The sequence below is a fragment of the Typopeltis vanoorti genome, chromosome 13, assembly GCF_054136105.1.
Source record: "Typopeltis vanoorti isolate ZY-2024b chromosome 13, IOZ_Tvanoo_1.0, whole genome shotgun sequence".
NCBI lineage: Eukaryota > Metazoa > Arthropoda > Arachnida > Uropygi > Thelyphonidae > Typopeltis > Typopeltis vanoorti.
In genome coordinates, this window is record NC_143561.1 from 71706494 (window position 1) to 71725071 (window position 18578).

The window sequence follows — 18578 nt, forward strand, 5'->3', positions numbered from 1 at the left end:
ACATTAAATTGACATCCATTCTCCTTAGCCCAGAACTCCAATCTATCCGTCATCCTGCAAGATTTTGACATCTTCTGCATTCACTATTGCCCTACCCAACTTTGCATCATCAACGAACAAATGAACTGTTCCTCTTAGATCCTTCCCTATATTGTTAATGAACAGATCAAACAGCAGTGGTCCAAGAACAGAACCCTGCAGCACACCACTAGTTACAGGCTGTCATTTGGATTCTACTCCTAAATAAACTACTCTTTGATATCTCTCTATCAACCACCCACCTATCCATCTCACCAACCCTATATCCATTCCCATATATTGTAGTTTACGGATTAGAATTCCATGTGGTATCCTGTCAAATGCCTTTGCCAGGTCCAGCAGTATCACTGTAAACCCATTACCCGTATCCAGTTCAGCCGTCACTGTGTTATAAAACTTGAGCATACTGAGGCATGATCTACCCTTCACAAAGCCATGCTGTCCCCGTACAGTATCTCATTTTCATCAATTCATTCCTGTATTTTTCCCTTGACTACTTTCTCCAAGACCTAGACAACGACTCCTGATATGCTGATCGGTCGGTAATTTGCAACCGTAGTCTTAGATCCTCCTTTATGCAGTGAAACTATTTTCCCCCTCTTTCCACACCTTCGGGACTAAACCTAGACCCGAGACTCAGATTAAACAACATGGTCAAGGGCACTGATAATTCCTTAGCCGCTTCACGCAAGACACATGCTGGTATACCATCCAATCCCACAGATGTATTCATGTTAAGGTTCTGTAATAGACTATTCACTTACACTTCATTCATCACAATTCCCGTATAAGCTAATGGTTCCTTCATTTTTTCAATGTCACAACCTGGATGATATACTTTTGCAAAGTGCTCGCTCAGTAACTCCACTATATCGACTGATTCAGTGACCTCCTTACCATCGTTATTCCTTAAAATCATTTTGCCGTATACAGTTTTTTTCATGCTTGCAGCATATTGAAAGAACTGTATGGGATTCTCTTTAGCTTGCATAGCTAGTTTCCTTTCATAATCCGCTTTTGCTTTTTTTACCACACTCGTTACCCTTCTGGCCTGCACTTTATACCGTTCGTGTGCCTGCAGGTCATCCCTTTCTTTAAATTCCTTCCACAGTTGTTTCTTTTTTTGCAGCTCAAGCTTAATGGTGTTATTCATCCATTTAACCCCTACTCTTGTCTTACTATTCAGACCCTAGGTATACAATCAGCCATAACCTCCTGTAAATGCTCCTTGACCACTTCCCATGCTCTATCGACATCCAGCCCTTGCAGTTGTACGTGCCATGGCACTTATCCAAGCAATCTCCTAAGCTTGTCATACTTGCCAGCACGGTAATTCCACATATACCTCGAAAATTGCACACCTTTAGCCACCTCCCAGGTCAAGACTTTATGATCACTCTCACCAATAGGTGGCAACATGGTCATATTCATTACAGACAAATTCTCAGATGCTATTACCAGGTCAAGCACTCTCGCACACCCTGTTATTTTCCACTACATGCTGTCGCAGATAGTTCTCCCTTAATAACCGCATAAAATCCAATTCCTTCCTCACATGTGTCCTCGCCTCCTTCCAATCACTGTTACAATAGTTGAAATTCCCCATAATAATTACCCTCCTTCCACTCATTTCATTAATTTGTTTATGCATACTGTCTCCACCATCTATTCCATCACCTGGTCTATAGCAGCACCCAACTGTATATTTTATTCTGCCAGTCTCAATCTCACACCAAATAGCCTCAAATGAGCTATTTTCACTATCCTGCAATACCACTTCAATTCTCCTTGGCTGCAGTTCATCAGCTATCATCAATAACACCCCTCTTCTCATTTTATTCTCTCTGTCTCTCCTAAACACACTATAACCTACACATTCAATCCCACTAACTATATCATCTTCCGTCAGCCATGTTTCACTAATGCCAATGACCTGTGGCCAGGAAGAGCCAATCAAGGCCAAAAATTCTTCCTTCTTTTTCCTAATACTCCTAGCATTAGTATACATGAAATGCAGTGATCCCTTTGTCCCACTCCTATTTTGATGTGTTATTTTAAATATCCCATTCCTATATTTTGTCCTTAGTACTGGCTCGGGTACATTATATAGATTCTTGCACTCAACTGTCTCACTGATGTCTGCATATCCACTCCCCCCCTCTCCTTGGTAGTTCTAGTTTCCCTGGTTCTGCACATCCATTTTCACTTCATTCAGCAACACGTTTTCCAGTCTCCACACACCAAATCCATTCAAATGCAGGCCATCCATCTTGTATAAACCCTTTCGCCCATCAAACTCATTCCACACGTCCACGAATTCCACACCACACCGTCTGCATAACCTGCGCATAATGTCATTTGCGATTATCGCCCTCCTTCTAAACTCCTCTCTGTCATACCACGACAACAGACTCACCATTCTAACTCTGTCACTCTTTTCTTTCACTACCTTTAACAATACTTTCAAGTCTTCTCTCATAAAAAATTTATCTCCTTTCAATTCATTGATACCTGCCACAACTATCAATTCTCTCCCCCTCTGTTTTTGCGCTCTAATACTCTCACTTACATCCTTAAATTTCGCACCCGATAAGTACGATTTAATGAAAATCTATCACTATCACTCTTCTATCACTAACATCTATCACTCCTCTTAATAACGAGTCACCATACAACACGCTTTCCTTCATTTCAGAAACTCTCCCACTCTTACACTTATTTTTCCTTTCAAACACTTGTTTATTTACGTTAGCCGAATCACTCTGGAAAGAGTTTTGCAGGTGCTCTAATTGCCGCTGTGCATTTTGTATCACTGCACGCAACCTAGCGATCTCACTTCCTACAAATAATTACTCATTTTTTTTATCATTTAAACCATTTTCTCTCTATATATAGTTGCTTTCACTCTTTCTTTGATCACTACTCTCATTGCCATCTTGTACATTGCAATTCCCTATCAAGCCATTATTTTCACTCACATTCTGGCTTTCTTCAACCATAACTGTCACAACCTGACATACTTCAACTCCTCACTTTGCTTACACTTTCTGCACATTCTCCCACCACTATCACTTTCAATCCAAACTCCAGCCTCATTTGGGAATGCATACATCCCACACGCATCACATTGGACAAACTCTCTCACATTACAGTTTTTGAACAATGTCGCCGTATTTACGTAGCATTTGCACCATATTCAAATCTATGAAACGTATCATTAAATACTAAATTAAATAATGGAATTCACACCAAAATCACACAGACACAACAAGCTACCAAAATTAGACAATATTACACTATGATTTAAACCTATATTCTAATTTTCACTCAAAATTATACTTAGCTTTCGGGAGCTCTCTGAAAACACTACTGACCATGTAGCCCTCTAGTGGGCAACGAATAGATGGTTTGCCTGTTGAACTGATCAGAGCTTCTGGTAGTACAGTGTTGAAATGGTTATGTGACATCTTTAGACTGATCTGGAGGAAAAAAGGTGATACCCGATGATTGGACCAAGGAGATTATTGTTCCAATATATAAAGGAGGCTCAAGAAAGGAATGTATAGTAATTGTATAAGAATAACATTATTGCATCACTGTGCAAAGATTTTTGAAAGGATAATGGCAATAAGAATGAGAGATAAATAGATGAAAGTCTAAGAGAAGAGCAGTTTGGTTTTAGAAAAGGGTAATCAACTGTTGATCTGATTTTTGCTATAAGAAAAATACTGGAAAGACACTGGGAATTTGGAAAAAACCTGTTTATAGTATTTCTTGATTTGGGAGAAGAAAAAAAAAAAACTTTGATTGGGCTCAAAAGGATAAAGTTTGGAAGAGATAGGCATAGAAAAAGAAGAAATAGTCATGATAAAGAATATGTATGTTAAGTCTAAGAGCTGTGAGAAGACTAAATTTGGTAATTGGGAGTGGTTTACACTCAAAATTGGACTGGAACAAGGAAGTGTATTATTTCCATTGCTGTTCATTGTGGCAATGAATAAGGCATTAGATATAAGTAATGACTAGAAAGGAGAATTAGCTGTGTTTGCATGTAATGTGGTGATTTGGGCACATTCAGAAGAAGAAGAATTACAGAAGAAACTGGCAAATGGAATAGCATGATACAGAACTATGGATTATATATTAATAACAGGAAGAGTGGCAGCATGGTTTGGTATTAGATTCAGTGGGCAAGATTTGAAGAGTAGTGAAAACTTCATATATCTGGAGGGTATACTTTCTGATGATGGAAGTTTAGCCCAGGAGATAATGAGGTCTACTTTACAAGCAATGGAAATGAAAGTTTGAAAGACAACATTGGCAAAAACATTCAAGATGGGATAAGAAATGTGGATGGACATTAGGAATAATTTTAAGCTACAGCTGTTGAAGAAATGCTTATGAATTCTCACTTGAAGCGGTTTGGACATCTAATAAGAACGAACTTAGAAAGAATATCAAGAAGAATGTATGAAATGAAATTTGAGGGGAAGAGACTGGCAAATGAGACTGGCAAATAAGAGAAGATCTAGAAAAGAGAAACCTGAACTTGCACAGTATTCATGAAGAAAGAATTTGGGAGGAAAGAGGGAAATGAAGAGATTTGATTGGCCTGGCCTGACAGTTCTGTTGAAATAGGTGTTGCTTAAGAAGAAGAAATCCTAAATTGCCAGCCTATTTGTTCAGTATTTAAATAGATGCATACATATGAAGCACACCATAAGAAGTTCTTCACATTCCTTCAAAGGCATGCGGAGGTCTCCTAGTTATCCAGATTTAACCAAAGTAAAAACATCAAGTTACTTAAAAGTAAACTTGATGTTTTTACTTTGGTTTAATCTGGATAAATATTGAAACATTACTGACAACAAAAGCTTGTGGTCAGTATTTTAAGAAGTAATTTGCTGTGATTATTGTGCAGAAGTGCAGATTAAGAATGACTCCAGGAGATATACCTTATCTTCAGGTGATGTTATGATGGTGTCATCTGGATGTATGAGAAGTAGCATAAAATGACAACAGTTGCACTCAGTGATAATGGCAAGAAACCAGAAGGTTTGATTTGCTCTTGCCTGCATTTAGTCCTTCCAAATCAGACTTGGATTTGTTAATAGTTTTTTGCATTTGTTGCAGGTTGAGTGAAACACTTGTAGCTTTGGTTTTGAGCCACTTGTGATAGTGGTTTAAGACCAAAAGTGAATTTTTACAAATGACTGTCTTGGCACAATTCTTGGAAAATTAAGGTCTCAGTTGTGGCTGAGGATTTTGATTGGAAGGGAATGAAGTACTTCATTCATTTGGAATTATTTTTGCAATTTGATCACAACAGGTGGTTGAATTGTACCATTGATACATTGAAAGAAGTCTTATAGGCCATCTGATTTTGTACTGAGAGATGCAGAGTGGACAAGTGAAAGACAGTCCTCAGTAAGGAAAGCTCAGACAGTTTTATAGTCTGAGTCGCCAAGAGAAGAAATAAAATTCACTGATTTGAAAGGAGAACAGGAAAAATCAGTTACAGAATGTGTTGTCAAAAGGGACTAGTGTTAGTCTGTAAAAAAAAAAAAAAAAAAAAAAAAAAAAAAAAAAAAAAAAGAGGAAGAGGAGTCATCAGTTATCCAGATTATCCTCTTCCAGATGGCTTAAGAGAAACCGAAGAAATTTCTTTTGAAAATAACTTCTGAAGATACATAATACAATAAGAGAATTTCGTCAAGTCCTTCATGTTGCATAACAAATACTCCACAAATGTGAAGTGGATATGAACAAAATATCATGAGTTTCACCAAACCTTTTCCATTGCTTGTGAACAAAGATGGATGTAATAGTAGTAAAGAGATCTGCTGTAAATCAGCAGTAGCAAAATCTATGTTAGGAGTCACTAATTATCTAATGGAATTTCAGGTGGTGAGGAAGTCGATTCTTGATGAATTTCTCATTATTTTCAAGAGAACTGTGGCAATAGAAATAGTCTAGTGACTGTCTTTCCTCTCTCTCTCTCTGGAATGAGTTGATGTTAAATGCATGTGAAAGAGTGTAAAGATAACATATTATAGATTTGGTCTTAATTCTGAAGCACATATTTTTAGTACAATTGTGTGTGTGGGGGGGATATCGCCAAGGCCTGACCACGTTATCATCATCCATACTGTTCAACATTCTTTTGTCTTTTTAATGAAAATGCTGTGGAAGTATGCTGACAACTTTGTCTTTGGATAATGTTCCACATCACCATCTGGACATTTTAATTTGAGCAGATTTTCACTTAACCCATTCAGAGTCTGATTTGGATTTCTGGTAGTCTTTTTTGCAGCTGTTGTATGCATGTTATAGGCTATGTGAAGCTGGAATATTGGAATACAGGTTTCAAATCACTTGTGGTGTGTTTTTATTTTATTATTTTTTTTTTTAATTGCTTTGCACATATGTTGGGACAAAACCAAAGTTTGGATAGCGCTTTTAAGTGAAATGAGGTATAAAAGCCTTTATTCTAATGATAATTTTTTTCAAATTAAACTTGCCAAGAAATTATAAAGGTCGAAACCAGGCTAATTTCAACCTTTATTGAGTATAAGAGCACGGAGTACAGAATGCTGATTGATCCATAATATTTGCAGCTTTTGTCTTGAATCTTTGTTTATGCAGTGAAATATTTTTCTCTCCTTCCACTCTTTGGATTTTACCAGAAATGAGGCGTAAACATCCTTAGCAGGGATAGTGCCAATTCTTTTGATCAACGTAAGTGATGAAAATTTCAAATCCTCTATGTAGTTTGGTATACTGTACCACTCTGAAAATCTCTTTACCAACAGGACATAATGACTTTTTGTGTTTATTGTGTTAGACTCAAAAAAAAAAAAAAAAAAAAAAAATCCTCTTCCTACTTTAACTCTGAGACTTTTGACAAATGTCTCATTGTCCAAAATTTATATCAAGAATTTTGTCTTCATGTCTAGTACTTTCTCCCCCCCTTTGTAAGGCAGCTATTTGTGGAGTAGTGAAGTGATGGTACTGGTCCTTTTAATTTTTATTCCTGTACTATGCTTCTCTTCTGATATTTTTTTCTCTACTTCTCCTGGGTCCTTTTTACTATCCTGTCTTCCAGACTACCATCTCTGGGATTCAATAGCTCAGTGCCATGGACACCATAGAGGGGGGGGGGTCTTAGTCATCTTGCACTACTTAGACAAGAATGGATGGTCCCTAGTGGGATTGCCTGCAAAAGTCAACAGTGTAGCATTAAGACTATAGAAGGTCTTTCTATAGTATGAATAATTTTTCATCTTCACATTTACCAGGGGCTCACAGCAAACACCAAGCATGTTCAGAAACCATAGAAACATCAACAGAAAACATCAGAAGCTTCAACAAAATACTTTTCTTAGTTCTGCATTCAATAGGGGAAGGTCTATTTGGAAAAATGCCACCCATTTTAATCTAAAAGGGTTTGGAAGGGTTCACAGATTTCCAAAATCTGTAAAGAAAGTCCGTTCAGGAGATATTCTTATTGATGCAGTAGCAGTACCACAATCTGAAAAATTCCTTTGTGCAGCATCAGTTAGGAGAATACCAATTACAGTTATAACTTATAAAACCTTCAACTGTTCAAGAGGCATAATATCAGAGTGCGCCCTCCTCAATGTTTCTAATGAGATCTGCTCTGAACTGAAAGACCAAATACATTAGGGATGGTACCATTCAACTGCCCATTAAGGTTCTGTATCCCGAATCCTTTGGACTACTTTAAATGTCAGAAATATGGTCATTCTCAAACTGCCTTGCCTATCATGGCTTTGCCATCTATGCCTGATGCAGAAGTAAAGATCATGAGAGCAAAATACTGAAATGGCCTAACTGTAATGGCAGTTAGTGAAACTGACTGTGAAATGCCCTAACAATGAAAAACAGATCCAAAAAAATAAAATCTGAATAGTGCATTACCTATTAAGAGGTGGCACATCACAAAAGTAGCATCATCTGATAAACAGTTTGATACCAAAAAGGCAAATGGGAAGAAAGGATTAACAGGGACCCTAATCCATATATCAATCCTACCTTCTCATAAACAACATCCCTGAATGGTATGACTTCCTCATTGTCTCCTTAGAGTGAATTGGAAAAAAAAAAAAAATTTGATATGGTCTCACTCCTGAGGACAAGGCCAAAATGGTCCCACTAACACTAAAATCCTCTTATTAAAAAAACTCTTATTATAATAGAACATAACCACAGTGGATCAAAGATGTCTCCAGACCCTTTAATAGATGGCATAGATGCATATTCCTCTTGAGGGAGTCCAGATTGAAAATGCCTATGATGTTTTTCATGAAGAAGATGATGAAATGATGGACACTTGCCATCCAAAATTGCCCGAAAAGAAAAAATCCAAAGCTAATGGAAACAAAAGCTCTGAGCCTCACCTAACTTCATAGAAAGTTAGGTGAAGTTCCAAAAAAGAAATAATGAAAACATTTATGCATTCATGGATTCAGTCAAACATCAATGATATCAAGACTCTGTTGCAGAAATATCAACCAATATGGGTTTTCATACAGGTAATAAAACTGAAGCCTGGTGAACATCCAGCATTATGAGACATAACTGTTATTCATAAGGACAGAGGAGTCACCATCCTAAAATGTAAGCATTTAGTATCAGTTTTCTTATGTGGAAAAAAGCGTGTGACAATTTGGAATATTGAAAGAACTATGCAGTTTTGATCCCAACCCAATCTTCCAAGTACTAGTGGGAACTGCTATCCCTTGCCCATATACCCAAGAGAAGTTCCACATTGTTTTGTTTTAAGTGTCACACTTTTTTTAATCAAAATCAACTAGATAACTGAATATCTTTCTTTGATTATAAGTAATGTCTTCTATATGAATGACTTTGCTATCTTTTGACATTTGCGTAATATGAGACTCATAGCAAAACAGCTGCAACAACCCATTGAACATCTTTCAAAATGGGTACTTGCAGATTGGGTTTAGATTTTCGCAGCAGGAAACAGTTTGTGTGCATTTTTGCCACAGAGTGGTCTTCATTGCAACCCAGAACTGACTTTAAACCCATTTGCACAAGAAGCAAAGTTCTTGGGGCTCATATTTTACGAGAAGCTCCATGTCCTCCTTCACATATCGGTTTTCAGATTACTGCCATAAAGCAATGAACATTCTTTGCACCTATCTTCCAGCTCTTAGAGTACTGACAGATATTCTTTGTTTCAATTTTAAAAGGATGTTGATTAGATCAAAACATAATTATGGATCCAAAGTCTGTAATTCAGCCAGAGAGAATATCTTGTGATGGCTGAATTGTATTGAATTGCATATGAATTGCAACTCAAGCATTTCAAACTTCACTGATCCTAGTCTGTACATCAAGGCAAATGAACCACCTTTGTTACTTCCACATCAACAGCTGACTCTGAAAATGAAATCCCTGCTAGACCATTCCATGTGGCTCACTATTTTATTCCTACAATGTGAAAACTATATAACACCTATCACTGCCAAATGGGTGTTGTATAGCTTTACAATCCCTTTGATTTGCAAATAAAAGTTATCTTACAAGCTCTAGATCTTATGGTAGACAATAGCACAGATGTTACTGAGTATGCTGCTATCATGTCATTCATATATACCACCATGCAACTTTTATTTCTGCAGACTACAAAAATTTCCCCTTGTCCTGTTGTCTGCCAGTGGCTTTTTCAAACTCATAGAATCAAATACTCTGATTTATTGCCTCTTTACAATGATATTTCAAAATCAGAGTAGGATCTTCTACTGTCTTTCCAGACAGCACAATATCTGCTCAGATTCCACTTTTAATGTAACAAACTTACTTCTGAGCTATATGCAATAGAGCTTGCATTAAAATACATAAAATTACACCATTAACCAAAGGTACATGGCATAGTCAGATTCACAAATTTCTCTACAGGCTATAGGATGTCTAGAGCTGTAGAAACATTCATTGCTGTCCAGTCCAATCCTTTATCAGTTTTAGAAGCTTCACTTGGATGTACACTTCTGTTGGATTCCAACCCATGTTGGGATTAAGCAAAATGAAGGCTGTAGATACTGCAACTAGGTCAACGAATTTCTTAAGATTCCACCATCTATCTGTTCCATACACTGATTACTGGTAGGTCATCAGACACAAACGTTTTTTCCTATGGCAGGCATCATGGAATACAGAGTTCAGTAATATGCTTCAAATGAAACCTGAAATTAAATTGTGGAAGTCTAGTCTATGCAGGGGACCATGAAGAGTAGGAAGTTCTTTGCTCAGTTCTGCTCAGGTTATAGCCATCTTGCACTTATCGAAGGGTGCAAGATGGCAATGACCTGAGTCTATCTATGGTGCTAGACTATCAGTTATATTTTAATTGAGTGTCTTTACATTGATCAGTGCTGTCACTACTTCAGCTGTATTTGTAATTTATCTGAGCCCTGTGTACACCCTGGCAGAGCAGAATTTATCAGCCTTATGAAATGTCTCTTTTGTTTTTAAATTTTTATAGAAAATGAGTATTTTTCACTGCATATAGTCCATCTACATTATTTTAGTTATACAATGCTGTTTTTGTACTTGGGCTTTTAATATCTCAATGTTTTAATCTGTGTTTTTCAAACTTTTTTACACTTGTTTTTTTCATAGACCTTTTTTTTTTTTACATCTATCTTTTATACCACTTTTTGCACTTCTTTCTCTTCACACTTTTTATGCATTTTTATACATAACCATTTTCACTTTTGTTTATTTATCAAGTTATTTTTTATCTTGTACACTACTTTGATCTTTACTGGCACAGTATTACCATAGCTGTCCCTTCCACCATAAAATGCTAAACAAACACATCTTTTTCCACTCATCTCCATTGCATGATTAAATTATGTTATTTAGAAGATCTTTACCTATTTTGAACTTTTACCTATTAGTCTTAGTAACTCTACTTATGTTAATATAGTATTTTTCTGATTCTTCTTCGTCCATTTTTTTAAATTCATTTATCTTTGCTTTATGTTCAAAAATTATAGTTAGAATATGTCATTAAAAAAAAAAAAAAAAGATCAGTTACAAAAAAGTTTGCTTGTTCCAAAATTCATTGATATCTCAGAGCATCACTAAGAAAACAAAGTTTTCTTTTTTTTGCATGTTTTGCATGTGAAGTGTCTTCATGTCTAGCCCACGTGTATATGGAGGCTTATAACTTAAGCAAGGATATAATTTCTTTTCAAGTATACTTTACTTTTTGATCAAGTGAAAAAAATATTTTGCAACTGTCTCTGATGTAGAGCATTTTAATAATGTGATTAATTCAACCTTGATATCTTCCTGGTTCTGACTCCCACTGATGAGACCTTGGTAAAGATCAAAACTGGTCTGCGTAGTGGTCCTCCCTTAATGCTTAACATTATGCACTTTGAAAAAGAAGTGTGCTTTGCATTATGGAATAGTTAGGCAACTGATGTAAAGCCTCAACCTCTACATACACGTGACAGTCATGAAGATACTTTACATGCAAACTTTGCATTCACTTTGATAAAGGAATAAACAAGAATATAATTTCTTGGTAAGGATAATTTAGTCATCGACATGCCTTTTTAAGGCAGTGCCAAGTAGTTTTGCTATTATGGCATCATCATCATACTAGTTAACTTTATTTTTAAATTAAAGCAGTTTAAATTTTAAAAATGTTCTATAATTGCAAGCACTGATATTGTTGTTACCCCCCCCCCCTCCTCCTTTCATAGATCAAATTACCTGTGTTTTCTGAAACCTTATCTGGTATCAAGCCTGTGTATATTGCTGGAGGATCTAAAAGTCTTTTCATTGGTGAGTCATTTATAGGATTACATTGGGACAACTTTCTTTTAATATTTATAACTTTAGAAATTTTATAAATATCTATTTGGAATAGATTTATCTGCATCTTCTATTCTACCTAAATTCACTAAGCTATGTTTATTAAATAATTCTGTATTTCATCATAAAAATAAACCTTTTCATCAGTGACAACCATAAATTGTATGATACTCTTGGTACTCTAAATTTGCATGATAATGTATGATAATGAAGAATCTAAAATATGCTATGTTAGAAAAAATTTCTCACATTTCAAAATGTTGAAAATTATTTTTCATATTTGTTTTTCTGATAATCTGTGACACTTCAGTCTGCATGGAAGCTGACCATTGCATACTATAAAAATGGAACCTCAGTTTTACTTTATAAAAAATATATTTCCAAGTTTTGTTTGTGTTTTGGAAATCCTGACTAGGGTTTACTTTGTCGTGAATTTTGAAGTTGAGGAAACTTAATGTCCGTATTCCTCTCATAGTGTGTGTGTGTGACGAGTATGTTGAATGGACTACTAGAGTAGATGTTATATAAGTACATCTTTGAATATTTCAAAAAACAAAACAAAAAACATTATGTGATCCAGGTAAGACTCTACTTCTTCCAGGTCATCATACTATTACCTCTCAACCAATTTAAATATCCAAATCTTTGTATTCAAACTTTTCTAAGGACTGTCTATTAATCTTATATCCATCTCATATTATCTTCTTATGAAATTGGATATATCTATTTTTATTCACATTCAATTTTTTAAATTCCTCCCACTTCTGTGTTGACTTTTGCAATTTTTTTAGAACATTCTGTACAAAATTTAGGTCATCCAAGACATCAACAGCAAAAAGAGAAATTTTATTCTTAATATGTGAACTTTAATCATTTATTGTTATTATTGTATGGACACCTCGATGGAATCCAAAGACTTATCAAGGTAGTCCCAAACTATCCGAACAATCTATCATACTTCTTCCCTGAACCCATTAACTGACAAATCACTAACTGATTCTGGCAACACACAACTCTCCAAGTGAAGTGCTAGTACTAAGCACAGTTTTACCTTCTAAGGATGACCTCTAGTTCTGCCATTTTGAACCAAGTGCTGAAACATTTCCCCCTGCATCACTTCTATAAAATCTTTTAAGTAACTTAAATGTTTCTATCTCATCCCCTCTTTTTTTTTTTTACCAACTTCTACAGCCCATACATCCTCAGTCTATCCTCATAGGGAATGATCCACAGACCACTTACCATCTGGGTTGCTCACTTCTGAATTCTCTCCACTACTTCCTCATCCCCCAAATAAACCCTGGAGACCAGACCTGAGCACAGTAATCCAGATGTGGACATATCAAGGCCTTGTAAAGAGGAATAATACCTTTCTTATCTCTACTTGTTAGTGTGTTCTTCAATAGCCAAATCTTATGAGCTACCTTAACAGTATGTCCTCTAAACTTCAACTCTGTCTACCACTACACCTAAATCCCTAGTCTGATCTATTTCCTGGAGTACAGTTCCATCATTGTGGTATACAGCTTGTAATCTGTTTATCCCCAAATGAATAACTTTACATTTCTGCACATTAAACTGACATGCATTATCTTTTTATTAGCCCACACTGACAGCCTATTTAAATCATCATGCAAGCTCTATATCAACTTGATTTACTATTACTCTACCTAATTTTGCATCCTCAGCAAACAACTGAATATTTCTTTCAGGTGATTTCCTATATCATTTATGTACAGATTAAACAGTAGTAGATCTAGCACTGAACCTTACACTAATCCACTAGTCACCTGCTTTCACCCGGACTCTCCTCCTCTGTATACTACTTTTTGATATCTGTCGAGAAACCACCCTCTTATCCACACAGCTAGTGCCATATCCATGTACATTTGTTCTAATTTGCATAACAGAGTTCCATGTGGTGTTCAGACAAATGCCTTTGCAAAATCCAGCTGAATCATCACGTAGCTATTTCCTTTATCCAACTCATCTGTCATTCTTTTACAAAAAGTTAGTAAATTAAGGCATGACCAATCCTTCACAAAGCCATGTTACCACTCATAGAGTATCATATTTTTATCAACCCATTCTTGAATCTCTTTTTGACCAATCACTACTCTTGAGATACTGATTGGTTGGTAATTTGGTACTGCAGTCTGAGAACTTCCCATATGCAAGAAAATTATTTTGCCCTCCTTCCACTCCCTTGGAACACTTCCAATGATGAGACTTAAATTAAAGAGACTAGTCAAAAGTAATGCCAGTTCTCTTGCACATTCCCTTAAAATGCAAGCTTATATCCCATCTTATCTCACAAATGTATTTACATTGAGACTGCAATATCCTAAGAACTTCAATTCTTCTATCTCTGTTCCTACATAAGTCTGTCACATATGTCACAGCATTAACCTCACCTGTATGATATACCCTTGTTGAGTGGGCACTCAGTAACTCAACTATCTTGTCTGCTTCTGTAAACTTGATCATCAGAACTCATTAAGACTATTCTTCCATAGACATTCTTCCTCTTACTTGCTACATAGTGAAAGAAAATCTGGAACTTCCCTTGGCTTGTTTTGCTAGTTTCTTCTTGTAATCTCATTTTCTCTGTCTTTAAATGCTGATCATCTTTCTTGTTTGACCCTTGTGTTCGTGGTGAGTTTGCTGGTCACCTTTCTCCCTTTTTGCACTCTCCATAAATTTTTCCTTTTCTGAAGCTCATACTTAATGATATTGCTCATCCATCTAACTTCTGCCTGATTAATACTCCTTACTTTGGTTTACAATTTAATACTGCTTCCTCTTGATCCCACATTACTATTTCACAATACACTACTAACATCCTTCCCTTGCAGGGTTTAATGCCATGATACAGCTTCAAGCTTCCCCCTAAGCTTGTCATAATCACCTTCCTTGTAGTTCCACATATACCACTTCTTGACAGAATATTCCTCATGTTTCACTATCTCCCAAGTCAAGTCTGCATGGTCACTTTCTCTGATCAAATACAACTTGACCAACTTGGTTACGATAGGTCTTCTGATCCTCTGATCAGGTCCAGTACTCTTGCACCCCGAGTCCCTTCCATAACATGATGCCTCAGATAATTATCTCAGTAGTGTATAAATTCTATTTTCCTTCCTGCTATGTGACCTCTCTTCCAATCCATATTGTCATAGGTGAAGTCATCCATAATAATATCTCAACCTGCACTCATTGTACTAATTTGCTGATGCATATCTTCCAGATCATCCTGGGAATCCCCTGGTCTATAGCAGCAACCCACTATATTTTGTCTTATTGGCCTTCATCTCACACCTGACTGCTTTTAATGAACAGCCACTTTCCTGCCTATTTCCTATTCTTTTTGCTGCAATTCATCTTTTATCATCAGCAGTACTCCTCTCCCCATCCTATCTTCTCTATCATGTCTGAAAATACTAAACCCTTCACACACTATTCTTGTGACTACATCATCTGCTGTTAGCTAAGTCTTCATTTTAGAAATTATGGACTTTACAACCATGTTATAAATAACTCTTTTAATATCCCAACGTTTCGATTTTAATATTAAGATCATCATCTGGAGCATATACAAATATACAGGACAAGCTAAGTTACATTACATACAATAAGCTAGAGAAACAATGAATTGATCACTAGTTATTCTACTGGCATGACCTCTAGTGAAAAAAAAAAAATAATTATTTATAAACTACATCAAGCTAAATTCTATTTATGATAACATGAATAAACATTCTTTCTTATAGATAGTTTTATTTCAATAACAATGATGTTCTATTTTTAGCATTACAATTGTTATTTTTGATTTAGGATCCTGGATTTTCTACAGTTCTGTTTATAGTTGCTCTTAGAGATGAAGATTCCATGGGTTGAATATATGCCTTCCATACATTTGGGATTTTTAGACCATCATTATTGTTCAGATTGGGGTGGCTGGTAATAATCTCGCAGGCTTCCTTAAATTTGCATTCATACCATGTTTTGGCATGATGTAGACAACTAGTGCTTTTCCAGTCAATTCTATGTAAGGTGTTCAAGGACATGATCAGAAAGGCCAGCTTCATAATTATTATATTTAATGTGTCGTTTATGCTCTTTTTGTCTGACAGGAATTGTGTGTCCTGTTTCTCTTATATATGGTGGGTTACAGGTGCAATAAAAACGGTATACTCCAGAGTGGGCCAGCGGAGGGAATGGATCTGTGGATGAGTTGAGTAAGCTTTTTAATTTTGCAGGAGGTTTAAAGGTGGCTTTGAGGTTGTATTTTTGTAGTATTCTGTTTATTTTATTTGATGTCCCTTTAATGTAAGGAATGGTTATAGTTTTATTGTAGTGTTTGTCTTTGTTTTTTATTGAGGTCTTGTAGAGAGTTTTTAATAGTGTTTTGGCTGTATCCATTTTTTTGAAAACTATTGCTGATAACTTTAAATTCCTCTTTCAGTGCCTGTTCACTGGAGCAGATCTTCAGAGCCCTGTTTTTTAAAGTATTAATGACACCTAGTTTTTGTGTTGGGTGGTGGTAGGAGTTTGTGTTGTTTGTTTAGGTGGCTAAGGCATGGGACCAGATTGCGAAAACATTGTCAACATATCTAAGCCAGACTTTGGGTTTTAAAGGAGAGGAACCTAAAGTAAGTTGCTCAAAATGTTCCATATAAAAGTTAGCAATGGGGGGGGATAATGCGAGCCCATGGCTGTGTCTTCTTTTTTTTAGATAGAAAGCATTTTGTCATACAAAACTTATTTTGCTACCTACAAGAAGAAGGCACAGCCATGGGCTCGCCATTACCCCCCCCCCTCCATTGCTAACTTTTATATGGAACATTTTGAGCAACTTGCTTTAGGTTTCTCTCCTTTAAAACCCAAAGTCGGCTTAGATACGTTGACGATGTTTTCATGATCTGGTCCCATGGCCGCCAGACACTAGACAAATTCCTTAGCTACCTAAACAAACAACACAAACACATACAGTTCGCAACTGAGATTCCAAAACAGAACATACTTCTGTTTCTAGATACAAGTCTTCCTTCTGGCAATCTTTCCTTCATATACCCCATGTTCTGCCTGTTAACCAATTTCTAGTAAACCACAAATCTTTAACCTGTCCTCATAAGGTTCATTATCTTGGTCACTCACCTGTTGATGGATCCTCTCCTCCTCCTCATCCCCAGGAGACTCAGGTGACCATTACTCACCTAGGTTTCTTGGGCATAATATGTGCACATTAGTCAAGATGGGGTCTTACCAAGTTCTATAAAGAGGTATAATAATCTGCTTGTTAGGATATTCTTCATTAACCAAGCAATGCAATTCACACTGAAATCCCTGCCTTCATTAATTTCCTGGAGTACAGTTCTATCAATGTGGTACACAGCTTGTAATCTTTTCACCCCACTTTGCCACATTAAACTGATATCCATTCTTCTTTTGCCCAGACTGCCAGTTAACCAAATCATCTTGCAAACTATTAACATAATCTTCATTAACTATTGCTATACACAATTTTGCATCATCGGCAGACAACTGGATAGTTCCACTCAGATCCTTTCCTATATCATTAATATACAAATTAAGCAGTAGCAGCCCAAGAACAGAGCCCTGCAGCATGTGACTAGTCACAAGACTTTTTCTGGACTCTACTCCTTAAACTACTCTCTGATACCTCTCCATCAACCACCCTTTTATCCATCTCACCAACCTTATATCCATCTCCATGTGCTGCAGTTTACTGATTAGAATTCTATGTGGTATCCTGTCAGAGGCCTTTGTAAAGCCCAGCAGTATCACTGTAAACCACCTATTACCTTTATCCAACTTAGCTGTCACTGTATTATAAAATGTGAGCAAGTTACTGAGGCATGACCTACCTTCGCAAAACCATGTTGCCCGACTATATAGTATTCCATTTCTGTCTATCCATTCCTGTATTTTGCTCTTGACCAACTCTCCCATGTGGTGAAAGGTACTGTTAATTCCTTAGCACCTCTCATAAAACTTGAGCTGGCATGCCATCTAATCCCATATCTGTATTCACATCAAGATTCTATAATACTCCATTCCATTTACCTTAGTTTCCATATAAGCCTTTGCTTCTATTGTTACTGCAGTATTTCTATTTGAAAGATATATTCTTGCCAAGTGTTCACTAAGTGTTCATTAATACAGAAGAAATATTTCAGCACTTGGGTAGAGGGGACAGAAGAAGAGGCTATCCCTCCAAGTTGGGTATGAGTGTGGTTAGCAAGGGCATAAGGACTAGATTTTTCACTTGGAAAATGGTGAATGAATGGAATTGGCTGCTTGAATCAGTTGTGTTTTGTCTGTTAATGGTTTCAAGGGGAGGTATGATCAGTATTGTGTTGATTGTTTTGGATCTCCTATAATGAGTCATGGAGGTCCCCCTGTAATAATAATGTACGTTTTATGAATTTTAATATATTTTATACTTTTACATCTGTTTTCCATGCATCTTTTACGTTTATTTTTCTACACTGATTTTATGCTGTCTTAGTTATTAAAAGTTTCATTTATGATTATTGTTATTATTTCAATATTTATATTTTTGAGACCTACATAAGCTACTTATTTATTACATATGTTTTGGTGCAGCATGACTGTAGCTGTCCTCATGCCATGAAACCCAA

The 18578-nt window shown here is 36.3% G+C and overlaps 1 protein-coding gene across 1 annotated transcript in view; it reads left to right on the forward strand.

The window, feature by feature from the left end:
- Positions 1-18578, forward strand: part of LOC150100279 (E3 ubiquitin-protein ligase HERC2-like) — a 338356-nt gene that overhangs the window by 63104 nt on the left and 256674 nt on the right. The window contains exon 5 of the mRNA XM_090402625.1: positions 11802-11883. Within this exon, the coding sequence (XP_090258751.1) occupies positions 11802-11883 (82 nt within the window). The remainder of the gene's footprint in view (positions 1-11801; positions 11884-18578) is intronic.